General features: G+C 40.0%; 1 protein-coding gene across 2 annotated transcripts in view; it reads left to right on the forward strand.

Moving 5' to 3' along the window:
- The first annotated feature begins 1193 nt into the window (after positions 1-1193).
- thsd7aa (thrombospondin, type I, domain containing 7Aa) overlaps positions 1194-18010 on the forward strand; it is a 237446-nt gene continuing 220629 nt past the window's right edge. Inside the window, exon 1 of one of the 2 annotated variants that reach the window (XR_013969369.1) lies at positions 1194-1638. Coding sequence is in view for 1 of the 2 variants with exons in the window: in XM_080863183.1 (XP_080719309.1) it covers positions 1485-1638 (154 nt within the window). In the remaining variant the exon portion in view is untranslated. The remainder of the gene's footprint in view (positions 1639-18010) is intronic. The other variant, XM_080863183.1, reaches the window with a different exon arrangement.

Here is an 18010-nt window from a genome sequence, read left to right on the forward strand (position 1 = left end):
GTGTGCTTGGCTCCTGCGAACACTGTCCCCAATCTCTAAAGTTCTGTTGGTGATGGGCCTACAGCAGGGTGGGCCCTTTTTTCCTTTACTTTAGTTTTTTAAAATGTGCGTATGTGTCCTTAACCTTTCTTTCAACACCTATTTACCTGTAAAATAAGCTGGTGCAAGATGTTCATTATTAATATTTGCTTTATTTAATCAAAAAGTAGAAAATCAGGGATGAAATTACAGATTGTTCCTCAGTCTTTTTAGTTTTTAGTATCAACTCAACAAAAGAAGCAGATTAAATACTAACCATCAGTCGATATTACACCTTGAGTTTCAGTCTGAAATGACCACAGTCTTGATACTTTTGGTTTCTGGTGAAGAACGTCCAACACATACCATGGAAACGTTGATCCTCCAAACAGAGCAAGGCACCTGTGCAAACAAAATCCATATCACTGCAGAAGCTGCATGTCAGTTATCAAAGCTGAATAGAAGTCATAAAAAGTACTCTGATGATCAGCCATCCTGGAGCTTATATATCCCTATCCTGCACCACAGCACTGGAATTGCCATTCAGATTTTCCCAGATCCCAATCCACTAGATGTGCCAGGACAAGCCCACCTGGAAATCTGCAATGCTTCAAGAGTTATGAGCTGGTTTGCCAGTTAGTGGGGAATTTGACCAAAACTGGACAGGTGGTTTGAATATTTTGGCTGACTGGTGTATATAACAATATTATCTACATACCTGTCAGTCTGCCCCAGGGCAGCTGTGGCTACAACCCTAGCTGCCTCCACCAGTGTGTGAATGGGTGGATGACTGGGTGTGTAAAGCGCTTTGGGGTCCCTAGGCGGGACTAGTAACAGCGCTATACAAATACAGGCCATTTACCATTTACCATTTACATACCCTTCTTTTGACACATCCATCCATGGTCATTTTTATTGTAATAAAAAGTTAAAATACAATAATGCTTTAATAGGAAAACTGCTGCTGCTTACTTGTTTATTTCACCAACAAACACATCTCCACATTCTTGATTCAGCTACCTAGAACTTCTCTCAGGTCTTTGTAAAACAGCATGAGAGATGAGTGAGCAGGGCGGGTGGACAGGATGTGTGTGTAAATGTGTGCATAAACTGCTTGTGTGTGTAAGAGAGAATGAGACAGGCAGAGAAAGAGCCGAGAGAAAGGGAGGCGCTACATTACCCGGCATACAGCAGCAGGAGCAGGCTGGGCTTAGGGATCTATTGTTCCCTGTTTTATTACTGCAAGAGCTCATTCGCACTCATTAAGTAGCCAGGGGAATAAGAGAAACCCAGAGGGAGAGGAGAGCGTGAGGAAACCTCACCCTCGCTTGCTCAGGATTACTTCTTGGATGCGGTGGCGTGGACAAAGCAGAAAATTCACTTGAGTGCCGCTCTCTACCTTGTGGCCAGGCTCACATTTTCCTCTCGATTGCATTGGGAACAGCAGTATTTGCCGTGCGGTGGCCATGGGGACGGCCGGCAGAGGTATCAGGATCCAAGAGGTCTTGAAAGGAGCCCCACTCCTCTCTCTCTGGACGTTAGCGCTGCTGTTTTTATCCATGTGGGAACTGGATGCACAAACTGCAGTGGAAACTCGACCCATGTACATCTGGCGAACAGGTACAGTCCATCCTCTCTGCTCGTTCAGTCCTGGTCCCTGAGACACTGAGTGACTGGATGGATGTTCTAACCTTACACTCTCGCTGAAATATTCATATGCAAATGTTTGTGTACATAACACAGTACATAAGGGGAAATGAAAAGGGTGAACATGCTCTTTTTTGTTTCTTTCACTTTTTATGATTGGATCAATATATCTCATAAATTAATATTTTTTTTAAACCAAAAGTTTATTTTCTCATGGTCTTTTTGTGGTTAATGCACTGGAGCCATCTTGCTACACTAGAGTTTGATAACATATTTGCTGCAGTCCCTGAAGTGAATGGGGGTTTTGCCCCCGTTTGGGGGGTGGAGATGTGCATTGTGCTCCAGTCTTTTTGGCAGAGCACTCCCCCAGACAGAGACAGCTGGAACACTTTGATTGCCTTATGCTGCTATTGGACTCATTTATCACATTTTGAGATGTGTGCAATTGATAAGAAATTGTGTGTGTAGCAAAGCTGCATATGTTGCTATGTTTCTGAGTGGGGAAAAATGGAAGCTAGCTGCGAAGGAAGCGACACAAACACAAATAGTAATTGACTATTGATGCAGGTGTTTTTGGTATCTGCTGATGACTTGTGAGTACAGCAGCTTTACAGTCTAAACACAATACAAGGATCCTCACTGCTGCTGTTTAGGGTGGTGCCTCTCACCATCCAAGGTTCATTCACTCTGTGAGAGCAGCACATGGCCAGAAGGACACAAGGGAGAAAGAGGGGAGGAGGATAGAGGAGGAGTGATGAAAGCAGAAATTGGGGGTGGAACTGTGTTGACCCATTGAGACAAAGGTGCCCTTTAGGGGCAGCTGGAGATGAATGTTCTCTTTCTCTACTGTCTAATTTCTCTTTCTCTGGATCAATGTCCTGGTTTCACTGGGATTCTGCAACCGCTGTACCACCAGTGACTGATCAATGAACATAACCCGGCAGTAAAGCTCAGCCTGCATGAGATCAACTATGGCTTTTGATGAAGTCTAAAATATGATCTGCAATCATTTGTTTATGAAGAATAGCATGTGCAGCGTAGTAATCATCCATGGGGTTGAAATAAAAATATTTCCGAAAAAATCTTTTAAAGAATGTTCTGCAATGTTTGCGTCCCCTAATTGGTTAAGATTCCCAGATGTGTATTCGGGACACCAGGAAAAACATTCACAATAAATTATTCCTTTTTTCTTTATACCAGCATCTGTGTAACATCTATTGCTGTAAAGTTTCTTTTCATTTTTATGTGGAAAATGATGGTAGCAGGTTGATGGTACATGTGCTTTCACCTGTTTTGTTTACTTTTTCTTTTGTTTGGTGAGTTTCCTCCTTAGTAGAAGTGAGACACCAGTATTGCTTAATGGTTTTTCTTTTAGAGCTGGTTTTATGCTATTTCACACTTGGACTACTTTCATTTAACGATTACCCTCATTTTACTTTCTGATTAGTTGGATTTATGCATCGAAATCGTCGTCTCTTTAATGGAAAAGCTTCTTTTGTTGCTCCTGACCTGCTCAGGTAATTTTGCTCTCAGACTGGCCTCTATTTATAATAATTTAGAATACTGATTTTGTTGTGAACATTATCCGTTTTTTAACACAGTATAGGATATAAAATAATTTTAACCAGGTCTGACTTCACAAGATAACACTAGACGTGATTGTGTGCACTTTAAAAAATTATTTCCTTCAAACTGAGACTTTGTTTCCTTTCCCCTTCAATCTTCGGGCAGCGGTTTACTCCAGTATAAAAACACAACAAGATAACACACAAATAGGTCACACTCACTATACGTTCTCATCAAAGATCATTTATTTATTCCTGTCATAGCTGTTGTTTACAAGCTTCATTGTTCACACCATGTGCAAAGGAATGGAAATCCTTTTGTATTATGTGCTGTACCTCCCACTGTGTTAAAGCAGCGGATGAGATTAAGGGCAGAGAAACCAGAGCAGATTGGCCAGACAAAGTTAACCTAGATACGGTATAGACATGTTTGTGTGGCGTCTCTCTTCTTGGCCTAAGTGTGTCTGTGCTTGGCACTTGGGTGCAGCTCTTGTCACCCTGACAGAACAATGGCAGCAGTGTAGAAAAAAACAGTCAGTGTTTTTGTGCATGCTGGGGTGTTACTGCCTAATCGGGTTCTTGTATGATATTAATAAATTCTCATTTCATCATTTTATTATTTTTACATTTATTCCATGTTGTCAGATTAGGAAGTATCAAAACCCTTGGCAGTCCTGATCCTTTCCCACAATAAATAAAGCTGCCTGCTGAGATCTCAGGAAAAGAGTTATTTTGAGTGTCAAATTCTGTATGAACAAATGTCCTGGTCACTTATAGGCAGGGTTTTAATAGTTTTGCAATTTTCATTAGTATTTATTTTTATTTAGTTTTGACTTCAGATTTTCAATTTTGTATCAGGTTTTTATTAGTTTTTACCTTTTGTTTGCTAGTTTAGTTTTTATTTTTTTTAAACCCTTAGTTTCAGTTATAGTTTTCGTCGTGTTTGCAACAATGAAGTGTAACAAAATCCCAGTTTCATCATATCAGTCATGCTCTTCTGCTTATCCTTGGGTATGTTGCTCTTCCAGCTACCATACCCTGCACCCTGGACAGGTCTCCAGTCTGTCGCAGGGCTAACACGCAGAGACAGACAACTCACATCCCCACCTATGGGAATAAATAAATAAATGAGGGCAGATGAACAACCATTGATAGCAGGCAACTATAAGATATATATCTTGGCCCCAATGAGACTATTACCTCTTGCAGCTCCGGGTGAATTGCTAAACTTTTTGAAGGCAAAAAGTTGTGTAGATATCCCAGTCTCAATAAACATATTCACCAACGCTTCCTCTCGCTTGTGATGTTCCTGCGAACGGACCAACCAGCAGCCATCGGCTCGCTGTTGGAAGCACTGCATTAATGGTTTTTGTGGAGTTGTCTCGGGATGCATCACACGGGTTAGCTTCTGTTTCTGGGGATGAGGCTTGGGCGTGCTCCCTTACCTTCTCAAGCTAAACTAGGTTAGCCTTCTTGTGTGAGCTTTTCAAAGGTTCCCTTTAGAAATGTTCCGCATAATTTGTCTCTTTCCACTACAAGACACTTGCTTTATCTAAAACGCAATCATATTCAGAGTAATATGAAATTGGACTCTGGCGATTTCTCCCGACTTTTGCTGACGTGATTCTGCGCATGGACGGAGCAGCGACACAGACGACTCGACTAACGTACTGCCCCCTGCTGGCACAATGAGACACAGCAAGAAAAAACCTGGAAACTACACTTCACTTTCACCCGACGCTATTGAAAACTAAACACATTTTCGCTATAAATCCAGTTAATTTTAGTTAGTTTTGTGAACGCTCATTACAGTTTTAGTTAGTTTTCCTTTTCCTTTTTTTTGCAAAGTCTTGTTTTTATTTTTATTTCCGTTAACGAAAATGTTTTTTCACTTCTAGTTTTCGTTAACGATAATAACCTTGGTGATAGGGAAAGGAATCGATCCCTCTTCTGCTACAATCAGCTGATTTCAATGTGTGCCAGAGGAGGAGGTTACAGTCTACAGCATGGATATTATTTTACAATGGATGGGTACTATTTTATATAATTTTATATTGCTTTCTCCTGGGAGTAATTAAGTAACATACACGTCTAATGCATGAGGTTTTTTTTTTTTACAAGCTAACATTTATTAGAAGAGCTTGTTTTTGACAGACTTCACCTAACCATGCAGCCTGCCTTAAGTCTGAACTGAAAAATGAAGAGATTCAATTCAATTCAATTCAATTTTATTTATATAGCGCCAAATCACAACATAAGTCGCCTCAAGGCGCTTCATAGATACAGAGAAAAACCCAACAATCATATGACCCCCTATGAGCAAGCACTTTGGCAACAGTGGGAAGGAAAAACTCCCTTTTAACAGGAAGAAACCTCCGGCAGAACCAGGCTCAGGGAGGGGCGGCCATCTGCTGCGACCGGTTGGGGTGAGAGAAGGAAGACAGGATAAAAGACATGCTGTGGAAGAGAGACAGAGGTTAATAACAGATATGATTCAATGCAGAGAGGTCTGTTAATACATAGTGAGTGAGAAAGGTGACTGGAAAGGAAAAACTCAATGCATCATGGGAATCCCCTGGCAGCCTACGTCTATTGCAGCATAACTAAGGGAGGATTCAGGATCACCTGGTCCAGCCCTAACTATATGCTTTAGCAAAAAGGAAAGTTTTAAGCGTAATCTTGAAAGTAGAGATAGTGTCTGTCTCCTAAATCCAAACTGGAAGCTGGTTCCACAGAAGAGGGGCCTGAAAACTGAAGGCTCTGCCTCCCATTCTACTTTTAAATACTCTAGGAACAACAAGTAGGCCTGCAGAGCGAGAGCGAAGTGCTCTAATAGGGTGATATGGTACTACAAGGTCATTAAGATAAGATGGGGCCTGATTATTTAAGACCTTGTATGTGAGGAGCAGGATTTTGAATTCTGGATTTAACAGGAAGCCAAAACAGGAGAAATCTGCTCTCTCTTTCTAGTCCCTGTCAGGACTCTTGCTGCAGCATTTTGGATTAGCTGAAGGCTTTTCAGGGAGTTTTTAGGACTTCCTGATAATAATGAATTACAGTCGTCCAGCCTGGAAGTAATAAATGCATGAACTAGTTTTTCAGCGTCACTCTGAGACAGGATATTTCTAACTTTAGAGATGTTGCGCAAATGGAAGAAAGCAGTCTTACATATTTGTTTAATATGTGCATTGAAGGACATGTCCTGGTCAAAAATGACTCCAAGGTTCCTCACAGTGTTACTGGAGGCCAAGGTAATGCCATCCAGAGTAAGAATCTGGTTAGATACCATATTTCTAAGCTTTTCAGGGCCGAGTACAATAACCTCATTTTTATCTGAATTAAGAAGCAGAAAGTTAGCGGCCATCCAGGTCTTTATGTCTTTAAGACATTCCTGCAGTTTAACTAATTGGTGTGTGTTATCTGGCTTCATGGACAAATAGAGCTGGGTGTCATCTGCATAGCAGTGTAAATGTATGCTATGTCTTCTAATGATGCTGCCTAAGGGAAGCATGTATAATGTAAACAGAATTGGTCCTAGCACTGAACCCTGTGGAACTCCATAATTAACCTCAGTGTGTGAAGAGGACTCTCCATTTACATGCACAAACTGGAGTCTATTAGATAGATATGATACAAACCACTGCAGTGCAGTACCTGTAATACCTACAGCATGTTCTAATCGCTCTAATAGGATATTATGGTCGACAGTATCGAACGCTGCACTGAGGTCTAGCAGGACAAGCACAGAGATGAGTCCACTGTCAGAGGCCATAAGAAGATCATTTGTAACCTTCACTAAAGCTGTTTCTGTGCTGTGATGAGCTCTGAAACCTGACTGAAACTCTTCAAATAAACCATTCCTCTGCAGATGATCTGTTAGCTGTTTGACAACTACTCTTTCAAGGATGTTTGATATGAAAGGAAGGTTGGAGATTGGCCTATAATTAGCTAAGACTGCTGGGTCTAGAGATGGCTTTTTGAGTAAAGGTTTAACTACAGCCAGCTTGAAGGCCTGTGGTACATAGCTGATTATTAGAGATAGGTTGATCATATTTAAGATCGAAGCATTAATTAATGGCAGGACTTCTTTGAGCCGTTTTGTAGGAATGGGGTCTAAAAGACACGTTGATGGTTTGGAGGAAGTAATTATTGAAGTTAACTCAGAAAGATCAATTGGAGAAAAAGAGTCTAACTTAACATCAATGGTACTAAGAGTAGCTGTAGATAATATTACATCTGTGGGATGATTACTGGTAATTTTTTCTCTAATGATAAAAATTTTATTTGTGAAGAAGTTCATGAAGTCATTACTAGTTAACGTTAAAGGGATGGTTGGCTCAAAAGAGCTCTGACTTTTTGTCAGCCTGGCTACAGAGCTGAAGAGAAACCTGGGGTTGTTCAAGATGCAGCCCACTATTTTTGTCCATTGTGCAGATGGGTGGCTGAAATTTGCGACAGTACTAACGTGAAAGACATGGGTTCTCTGGCGACTGCAGCAATATGTTCAGAAGTGAACATGGAAATATTAATAAAGAATCTGTTAAATCATTCCCTGCAGGCCATTTTAAACCAGACCAAAAATGGACCATGAAACCAACAGATGAGTCATCAGCCTCCACATTACACCCATATGTATGGAATTTGGTGACAATGTGTAATTTGGCACAGTGTGGTGTCTTTTGGCAGATGACTAGATTTGTGTCTGGGCGTGTCTGGAGTATAGAATCCACAGACAGAAGGTTTGGGATCAGCTGGTCTTCCTCTTTAAATGTTATCTCCCTGTTTCCTCTCCAGTCAGTCACACAGCTAAAGACTTTCATTCATGACCACTGAGTGTCATCTTTTGTAGTTTTGAACAAGAAAAACATCTGACACTGTTTTGAAGTTGTTACATGGCACAAATAACTTCTAAACAAATTTCAGAGATTCACAGTTTATTTTCTATTTTGGGGGGAAATTATATAATCATATTGCTAAACCTTTCTGTTACCTTTGGAAAACAATAAGAAACCTAAAACAACACATTTAAGTACGGCCTTTCACATAGTTAAGTCTTACAAATACAAAAACAAACATAGTGGTCTGTACAAAGCATCTATGTTTAATCATTTTGATAAATTTTCAGACACTGCAGCAGCTCCTGGCAGTCCTGAAAACCAGTTACTGGTGCTTTATATGTCTGCGCTGCACTTACTCATCTGTTTAAAGCAACCTTTGAGGCATAAACACAACTGCCAGTGTAAGTGATGCAGTTGTGTGCTGCTTGGTCCACTGTGGAACAACAAAGGTTTCTGTAGAGCTGCACAAATCAGAGCAATGAATGATGGAATTTGATGGGGCAGGTCATCTTGTCCAGACTCAGTAAGCTTCAGAAAGAAGCAATAAATGAAGGTTATTTAATGCTGTAAAGGTCACACACAGAGAATAACACTGTGTTGTGGCATCGTTCGCATGCAGCTCTGTTCAAGCTCTTTGCTGCAGATGCTCATCTCTATGTGGCACACAAAAGAGAGAAGAGGCTTCACCTCGAGTCACATGGCTTGCTTATTGTTCTTCTTCACCCCCACAAAATCAATCCCCCAACCTCAGCCCTCACCCTCTCTCAAGGTGACCTTTAACCTACAAGCTGAGAGGAGTCTTGAGAGCATAAACATTAAAAATGAGGCAGGAGTTGAAGCTGAAGCTGCTTCTACAGATCAAGTGTTTCTCTGGGTCAAGTGCTTCATTCAGCTATTTAGACTGGCCAGTTTCATGAAGCAGTTAAAAGATGACATAATTAATTATAATTAAGGAAGACGTACTAAAAATATTTTGAATGTCAGGGTACCAGTACTGGCATCATCATCATTAATATTATTGTTTAAAAAGATCAAAAAGATTTCAGTTTCCTGAGGAAATATAGCCTATTTATCCCTTTGTTATGTACAGTCTCTGTATTGGTCTTCCAGCTCAGTCTGATTTCAGTGTGGATGCTCAGGTATATATACTCCTCCACCAACACTGTGTCCCAGTACAGACTGGTTGTGTAGCTGTCCTGTTCCTTCAGATGTTGATCTCCATCTGTCTGATCGTCACCATCACATCGCGAAGCAGACAGTTTCTCACAGAACAATCCAGGAGCACTTCATCCTCTTTCTCCTACCTGTCACTTATGCATCCAATAATTGGACATAATTTACAGTAGTTTGAAAAACAGTTTGCCCTCTTCCTGGTTTCCTAGTGTTTTGCATATTTGTCACACATGTTTCAGATCATCACATTTTTTTAATGTTAGACAAAGATAGAGTTTTTAAATCCATTAGGGGAGAAATGCAATGCAAACCTACCTGGTCGTGTGGAAAAGTCATTGCTCCTCCTGTTAAATCATGAATTAACTGTGATTAACCACAGTTTTCGAAAAACTGACTTCAGTTTCACTAATCACACTCAGGCCTGATTACTGGAAGGCCTGTCAGGAAGTCAGGAAATCACTTAAATAGCACCTGTCTGACAAAGGGGAGCAGATCTCAAAAAGCAACACCTCATGCCACGACCTGAAGAAACACCTGAAAACAAAGTCATTGGAAAGGGTTACAAAGCCATTCTAAGGCTTTGGGACTCCAGTGAACCACAGTGAGAGCCATTATACACAGATGGAGAAAACTTGGAGTAATTTTGGTAGGTTGGTCACTCCTAGGAAGCTTCACCAGAGCTCCACGAGCACATCGAAGACTCAGGAGGTCACAAAATAACCATTAAAGAAGGAGGAAACCACTGCAGACCAAAAAGAACACAAAGGCTTGTCTCAGATTTCCAAAAACATCTTGATCAAGACTTTTGGGAAAATATTCTGTAGACCAAAGCTGAACTTTTTGCAAAGCGTGAGTCCTATTACTTCTGTCATAAAACAAACACAGCATTTCAGAAAACGAACATCATACCAACAGTACATAACGGTGGTGTGATGGCCTGGGGCTATTTTGCTGTCACAGGACCTTATAGGACTTGCTGTGGTAAATGGAACCATGACATTCTGAAGGATGTCGGTCCATCACTACGTGACCGCAAGCTGAAGCACACTTGGGTTATGAAGCTGGATGATGATCCAAAACACAGCAGTCTACCTCTGAATGGCTTAAGAAAAACAGAATGAAGATTGGAGTGGCCTAGTCTGAATCTGGGCATCACCTTGAAAAGGTGGTTCATGCTCAAAAACCCTCCAGTGTGTCTAAATTATAGCAATTCTGCAAAGAAGAGTGGCTCCAGTGTTAGGTTTTTCCCTTTAATAATAAACACTTTCATTTAGAAACTGCATGTTGTGTTTTCTCATGTTATCGTTGTTTAATATTAACATTTGTTTGTTGATGTGAATCATTTAAGTGTGACAAACATACAAGAAAATAGGAAATCAGGAACAGGACCACACAACACAACTTTGTAGTTTATGCCTTTGTGCAGTGCTGAAAAGAAACCTGAGGGCATTCCTGCTTTCCTCTTTCTTTAACAAATAGGAAAATGTTCCAGCTTTAAAGACCTTTTTCTTCCAGGAAAGACAAAGGGTTTCTAAATATGGAAACATTTCCTCTCCAGCAAATGTGTTATCTGCTTTAAGACGTGTTTGTGAGTAATACCAGAAAGTCACTCTTTGATTTGTTGCTTTCTTTTTCAGAGGAGCTACAGTAGCCATAGTCATACAGCTCAAGTTATGATAATGCACTCTGTGCGAGTAGATGACTGAAGAAAAACGTAGTGGAATCATCCAAGCTTAGTTACAGCACTTTTTAAAAGACTTTTGCATTTATAGATGTACTGCAATAGTTTTTCCCAAGGCTGTGTATTCCATGACTGTAATCTGAACTGGACGATTTCCAGGAAATATTATTAATTGTCAAGTTTTTGTTTTATGTCAGGACAAGACCAAGACTGAAATACTGAGATGGCTTTACATTTACATTTCAACAAATGCAAAAACACTCAGTCTGCTCATTGCCCAGATGTATCTGGGGTGAGAGCAACTAAAGTAAATACAGGACGAAGGTCATTTATGTTCATTTCACAGCCAGTTGCCAGCCTGTACAGACCTTTGCACATCTATAGTACCTTGCTGCATTGAGAATACAGCAGAAATTTGTAGCTCAAACTTGTAACGCACACCTGGTAGTTGGTGGGATCACAGTCGGATCATGTTCCGACTGTGTCGGAACATGGTGTCGGAGAGGCGGATGCTGTCCAAGATAAAGACAATGTTGGATAACACCTCCCACCCACTCCATGACATGTTGGTCAGTCACAGGAGCTCGTTCAGTGAGAGACTGAGATTACCGAAAAGCACCACTGAACGACACAGGAAATCATTCCTGCCTGTGGCCATCTCCCTGTACAACGCATCCACTTAACACACTGTTTGCTGCTACAGCTACACATGTTTCTTTTCCAAATATTTATTTATAAGTGACTTATGTATGTATGTATGTATATATATGTATATATTGTACTATTCTTAGTTAGCGTATTGTCTGTCTTGTCTTAATGTTGGTTTAAAATGGAGCACTGTAACAAAAAATAATTTCCCCCAGGGATCAATAAAGTATTCTGATTCTGATTCTGATTCACACCATAAACAAACCAGTCTGGAGTTCATTTTGAACCGTACCTCGACCATGTCCTCCAAAGGGTCTCGGGGTCACACCCCAGTGTGTTTACCCTGTTCGTACCTGCAACAAGGAGGAAAATGAACCAGAGTTCAATTTAAACGGACTAAAAACTGCAGATGTGAGAACATCCTTAAAAATCACCCAATATATCAACTTAATCTGAAGTGAACTCAGAGTCAGATAAATATTCTGTATTTTTCAGTGACAATGTAAAAGGCGTTCTGTCCTCCTTGGTCTCTGACTAAGCTTATAATCAGGGGTGTGTTAGGTGAAGCCTTCCTTAGTTCTGGTGCAACAGGCTTAGGCTGCTGTACGTTACACTGATCAAAAATGGTTTAATAACTCAAGACAAACTTGAGTTAACAGTAACATGAATGCCATCTCTCCCAATATGATCAGTTTGTTCCCAGAAAATTTGTAGTACTATAATGTAGTACTATAATTACAATACAGTTACAGTTTTGTTGTTACTTGTATAACAAAGGTTGTTCTGTTATCTGCACGCTGGGTGAATTGAAAAGGAACAAAACACATAAACATGCTTTCTCAAGTGTGCTACAATCAGCTGATTTCATTCATGTGCTAAAGGAGAAAAATGGTGGCGTAGTCCACGGCTTTTCATGAGAGGAGATATGAACAATAAACCAGGCAACTGCCACCAGGACACAAACAAGCATCTCTACAGAGAATATGCTAACACAAAGCTGCCTGCGAACCCAGAGTGTTGTTCAAACTGAGTGTATAAGATAAGATAAGATAAGATAAGATAACCTTTATTAGTCCCACACGTGGGAAATTTGTTTTGTCACAGCAGGAAGTGGACAGTGCAAAAGTTATGACGCAAAAATTAGAATACAATAAGAATAAATACAGTACACAGCTGTACAGAATAGAATAAAATAATATACTATATACAGTAGAATAAAATAGAATAAAAATATACAATAAGATAAAAATAGAATACGAATGCTATATACAACTGAGTAAAAATACAACGATGCCAGAAAAGATTATTGCACTTAGTGTTATTGCACATGTGTGGATGTGTGTGTTTGTTCAGTTAAAGTCTTTGTTGTGGAGTCTGACAGCAGTGGGGAGGAAAGACCTCTCCGTCCCACACCGTGGGTGCCGCAGTCTCCCACTGAAGGAGCTGCTCAGTGCTGTCACAGTCTGCTGCATGGGGTGGGAGACGTTGTCCAACAGGGATGACAGCTTAGCCGCCATTCTCCTGTCACTCACCACCTCCACTGGGTCCAGAGGGCATCCTAGAACAGAGCTGGCCCTTCGGATCACCCTGTTCAGTCTCTTCCTGTCCCCAGCAGAGATGCTGCCGCCCCAGCAGACCACACCATAAAAGATAGCAGAAGCCACCACAGAGTCATAGAAGGTCTTCAGGAGTGGGCCCTCCACTCCAAACGACCTGAGTCTCCGCAGCAGGTACAGCCTGCTCTGCCCTTTCCTGTAGAGGGCGTCTGAGTTATGAGTCCAGTCCAGTCTGTTGTTCAGATGAACACCAAGGTACCTGTAGCTGTCCACAGCCTCAATGTCCATACCCTGGATGTTCAGTGGTTGCAGTGGAGAATGTATAAAGACCCCAGCAGCCACAGTTTGGTCTTGAACATGTAGCAAACTCAGTGAAAAGCAGTCAGGCTTGTAGCGTTGCATCCTCCATTCGTACAGTGCTGTGAAAAAGTGATTTATTAGGTTTTTGCACATTTGTCACAGAGAAACACCTACCCAAACCTGCCTGGCCCTATTTAAAAATTATAATTGCCTTCTACACTTAATAACTGATTTGTTTCAGCACAACTACAGTCAACTGTCTCCAATACCTGGCAGTGAGTCTTTCACATCACTGTGTAGCAATTTTATCAACTCTTCTTTGCAGAATTGTGTCTACATGTGTTTCTATTGTATATGTAAACGTTTCTGGGCTTGCTTTCAGCCTTGCTTTGTGTTGTCGGCTTTGTGTTCACTAGTTGTTGTTTGACTGTGTTTCAGGACATTTATTAAGTGATGCAAAAGTAGCAAGTAATCTGTAATACATACCCAATGCAGTTTATGAAGCTCAGGAGGAAGGAATGATGCCATGCAGCTGTGTATGTTATCACAGCTAAGAAAAAAAAACTAGTGTGTTACCAAATTGGGATAATCCATTAGATGATTTACCACATGCTTGTTTGTCGGGCTATGCTTCCTCCCTAAAGTCACCAAGTGTGGCGTCCCAGCTTCTTGAGAAAACCTCTACCTGGTTAGTGGCAGCTGAACACTGCAAAAACTCAAAACTGTGCAATCTTGAACCAAGTATATTTGTGTTATTTGTCAAAATAATCTCATCACTCTTAAAATAAGACAAAATCAGCTACAGAGTAACATTTCAGTAAGATATAGGAACTTGTTTTTAGACTGATCATTTCCACTTTCCATTTTTTCATTTAATACAAGATAGTTTTGGTTGGAATAAGTGAAAAAAAAATCTGCCAATGGAACAAAAGAGTGTGTGTCTCTGGCTTTTAGTGTTTCTAAAAAAATAAAATAACAAGAGGTCACTTGGTGGTCTCCACTTGTGTTTGTATCTTAGGAACTCATTTAGTAGGTATGCCTGGGTCCCAGTGACGTCCCCAAGACACTGAGCATAAGAGTCATTTGTAAAAAAGATATTGGTATCATCCACAAATCATATGAATCTCAGTATGTCTAAGACTACATATGGTGTTTATATATCATTTGAATAACTTTGGACCGAGCAAAGTTTTTAGATCTTGTGTCAGCAGAGTGTCAGCTGAAGGTGAATACTAATAGAGGTGGGCCTTTAGAAGATGCCAGGTGATGAAAAGCTCTTTACGCTTCTTAGGCCAATCTGCTGGCATGCTCCCATTGCTTACCAGGAGGTAACAGGTTTAGCTGCGAGCAGGAACACATTGCTAATCTCTAGGATGTGCAAGTTTGCCTTCAGTGCTTTGTGTCAGAGAAGCTCCATGAGACAGGCAGTTTTGTGTATTTGAATTCAAACCATTACCTCTTCCCAACCCAATATTGCAATTTCATTAGCTAAAAATTATCTAACTAGTATTTCTCTACAAGTATTTGTTTGTTTCAGTACTTCAGTGTTTTTTTCTGTCAATGCTGTTTGTAAACAGGAACTGAGTTTTGGCTTCAGCAGGTCCTGTATGTCTGCTGCAGTGAATCCATCCATTCTTTGTTTAAAGAAAGATTTGACCACGACCGCTGATTAGATTTAGGGTATGTTCACAGTCACCAGAAGGAGCCACGTCTGCTGCTGGGAAGCCTAACAAGTCTTATATGGCTCAACATTTTCAGCATTTACTACATTTTCATTTAGAATTGATGGTTAAGAAAGCACAAGAATTATAAGAGCATCCGTTAAATAAATTTGCTGACTTTATGACCCACACAGATGATTTTTAGATTTTGATGTTGCTGATTGTGAATTTGATGAACCCTGTGGTCTCATCATCCAGTCTTTCTAAAGACACCCATGAGAAAATCAGTTAGTTACTCCGTACACTGTAATCCATTCATCAGCCAAACTCACATGTATATTTTGTCCTCTTTTCTGTCTGTTAAAGAAGAAAATTGTAATTGCAATTGTATCTCCAAATATCTGATGCATCAGTTCACTAATTGTTCCCCAGAACACATTTAGTCTTTGTCATTTCCAGAACACGTGTGTGGCCAGCGTTATGGAGCCCACACTCTCTCCAGCATTTCCGTGTTTCTTTATCCGTTTGCTTTTAAATCTTTATGTGATCATGTATCGCACCACGTTTTTCCAGGTAAACTCCTGGATTCTCCAAGTGGTGGTTGTATGACGTGCTATGCACATATTTTATCCCAGGTTTTATTCTCTAATTCAGGGTTGTCCAAACTACGGCTCGCGAGCCAACTGCAGCCCGCCAACCGTTTTTAATTGGCCCGTTCTAAAAATATAACAGACTGTAGTTCACACACAACATTTGTGCTTAACTGTATTGTACTTCTTAGCTGTCAAGCAAGCAATCAAAGAAAACACTGGCTCATGCCCACCAGAAATAACAGAATCAAAGAGATGCAAGATTGCAAGTGATCGCAGAATTGCAGAAAATTTTAAAGTAGGTGGAAAATGAATATTTTTTCATGGAAACCCAGAGAAAGTGTTTGTTTGATTTGCCATTATGCAAATCACAGCCTGCTAACCCAGCAAACAATTTTTTTCCAAAGAGCAGCCAAAGCTGTATGTGTGCATGAAAGCAGTCCAGGCAAAGCTGCGTCTCTTCAAGTCACAACTGTGCACCTTCAGTGGCGCGCATGTCTCCATGCTGACCAAAATCAAATGTGAATTCCTGAATATCAAGCTCTTTGTCATCCTGTAGGGTCCACCTGGATTTCCTTCCTGTAGTAGTCTCTTGACTGTATAGGATATGTACAGGAGTCATAACTTTCCCTTAATATCTTTATTTTTGCAATGAATCCAAATTTTTTCAATGTTTTGAAATTGACAAGTTACCCAATCAAATGCCTTTTAAGCATCAATGCTCAGGTTTTCTCTTTGGCACAGTAATGTTACCATGAGCTTGGTGGCCTTTTATATAGCCCGTCTGGTCTTCATCTATTTCTGATACCAGTGTGTTTATTTTTTTCAGAAATGATCAACGTATATATTTTATAGTTTATATTTAACATGGAGATTGCACAAACTACAAGCCAATCTTCCTTTTTTGGTTTTGGTATTCCTGTGATTATCGCTTCTTACCATGATGGTGACATCTTATTTTTTTGAGTCCAATTGAAAGTGGCGTGAAGTACTGATATGAATTCTTCATTAAATAATTTGTACTATTGTTTACTATTCACTACCAATTGATTTTTCTGTTTTAAATTTTATAGCTTTGTTAATTTCTGATGTATTTCATCTTAGGAAGTTCCACTGATGGCAGAGCCAGTTGCTCTAAAAAGCCATTCATTGTATTATCTTTCTCCGCTGGTGGTTGTCTATAGAGGTGGTTATAGTAATGATGAAATGTCTTTTTTCTGTTTATTTGAGTGTGGGTCTTTAATTTTCTGTGCAGTGTTTCTCTCCTGCTTTTTCTTTATTCATCTTGGTAGATGTTTTGTTTATTCTGGGCCCATTTCATAGGAACGCCTCTTTAGAAATAGATGCTTCTTTTCCACCTCTTCAAGTAGAATATCTTTTTTTTTTCTTTTCAGTTTCTTTAACCTGGCTGTGGTCTGTCTGATCGTTGATGTTTTTAATTTTGTCCATCTATAAATTGATTTTATTTGCCAATTTTATTTATTTGTTTAATATCTTGTTGTTGTTTTTTCAGGAGTCATTGTTTTCAGTTTTCCATGATTAACTGCCCTCAGCACATTATCATTAACTGTGAAACATTTGTGCCTGCTGGAATCAACTCGCTGAAACTAGCTGAAAATTGAAGTATTACATGTAAATCTTTTAAGCCCCAAGATGTTTTACAAGTATTATATGGACATAAATTACAGTTACTGCTCTTAGTTAAGAGTGATGTGCAAGGATGTAAGACTTCTATAACTTCTCAGCATCCTTAGAGAGAAGACAGAAAAGAAATTTTACAAATCTTAAAATGAGGTTCTTGCTTATCACAACTGTGCAAAAAGTAAGAACCTAAAGCTTTTTTAAATGAAGAACAATATAAATGATTAAACAAAGACACTTGTACACATGTTTGCACATTAACAAAGCACACACCACTTATTCTCATGTTGACTCATACATGGTGATCCCCAACCTTACGGTCACAAAACCTCGGAGCTCTTAAAAGGTTCTGCTTCTAAGATGTGTTACTGCCACAGTTCCTTAAAGCAGCTGTTATTCCCTCCTCATAATCTTCATGCTGTCACATTCCTACCTTGTGTCAGGTTATTTGTTCTTGAACTAGGGAGAGCATTGTGTCTGCAGGTCTGCTAGGAACCCCCAGCCTATTGACTCGACTGCATTCTGTGTGTGTTTATGTGTCTGGATAATAGCTAATATATTTATTCCACAAAACAATCTGGTCTGCATGCTGCGCTGTCGTGCTGAGACACACACACAAACACACATGTTCACATTGTTGTCTCCGTGATTCAGTCTGGCTCTACATACTGTCTGAAAAAATTGTTTAACAC

This window comes from Rhamphochromis sp. 'chilingali', assembly GCF_963969265.1.
Source record: "Rhamphochromis sp. 'chilingali' genome assembly, chromosome: 17".
NCBI classification, from domain to species: Eukaryota; Metazoa; Chordata; class Actinopteri; order Cichliformes; family Cichlidae; genus Rhamphochromis; species Rhamphochromis sp. 'chilingali'.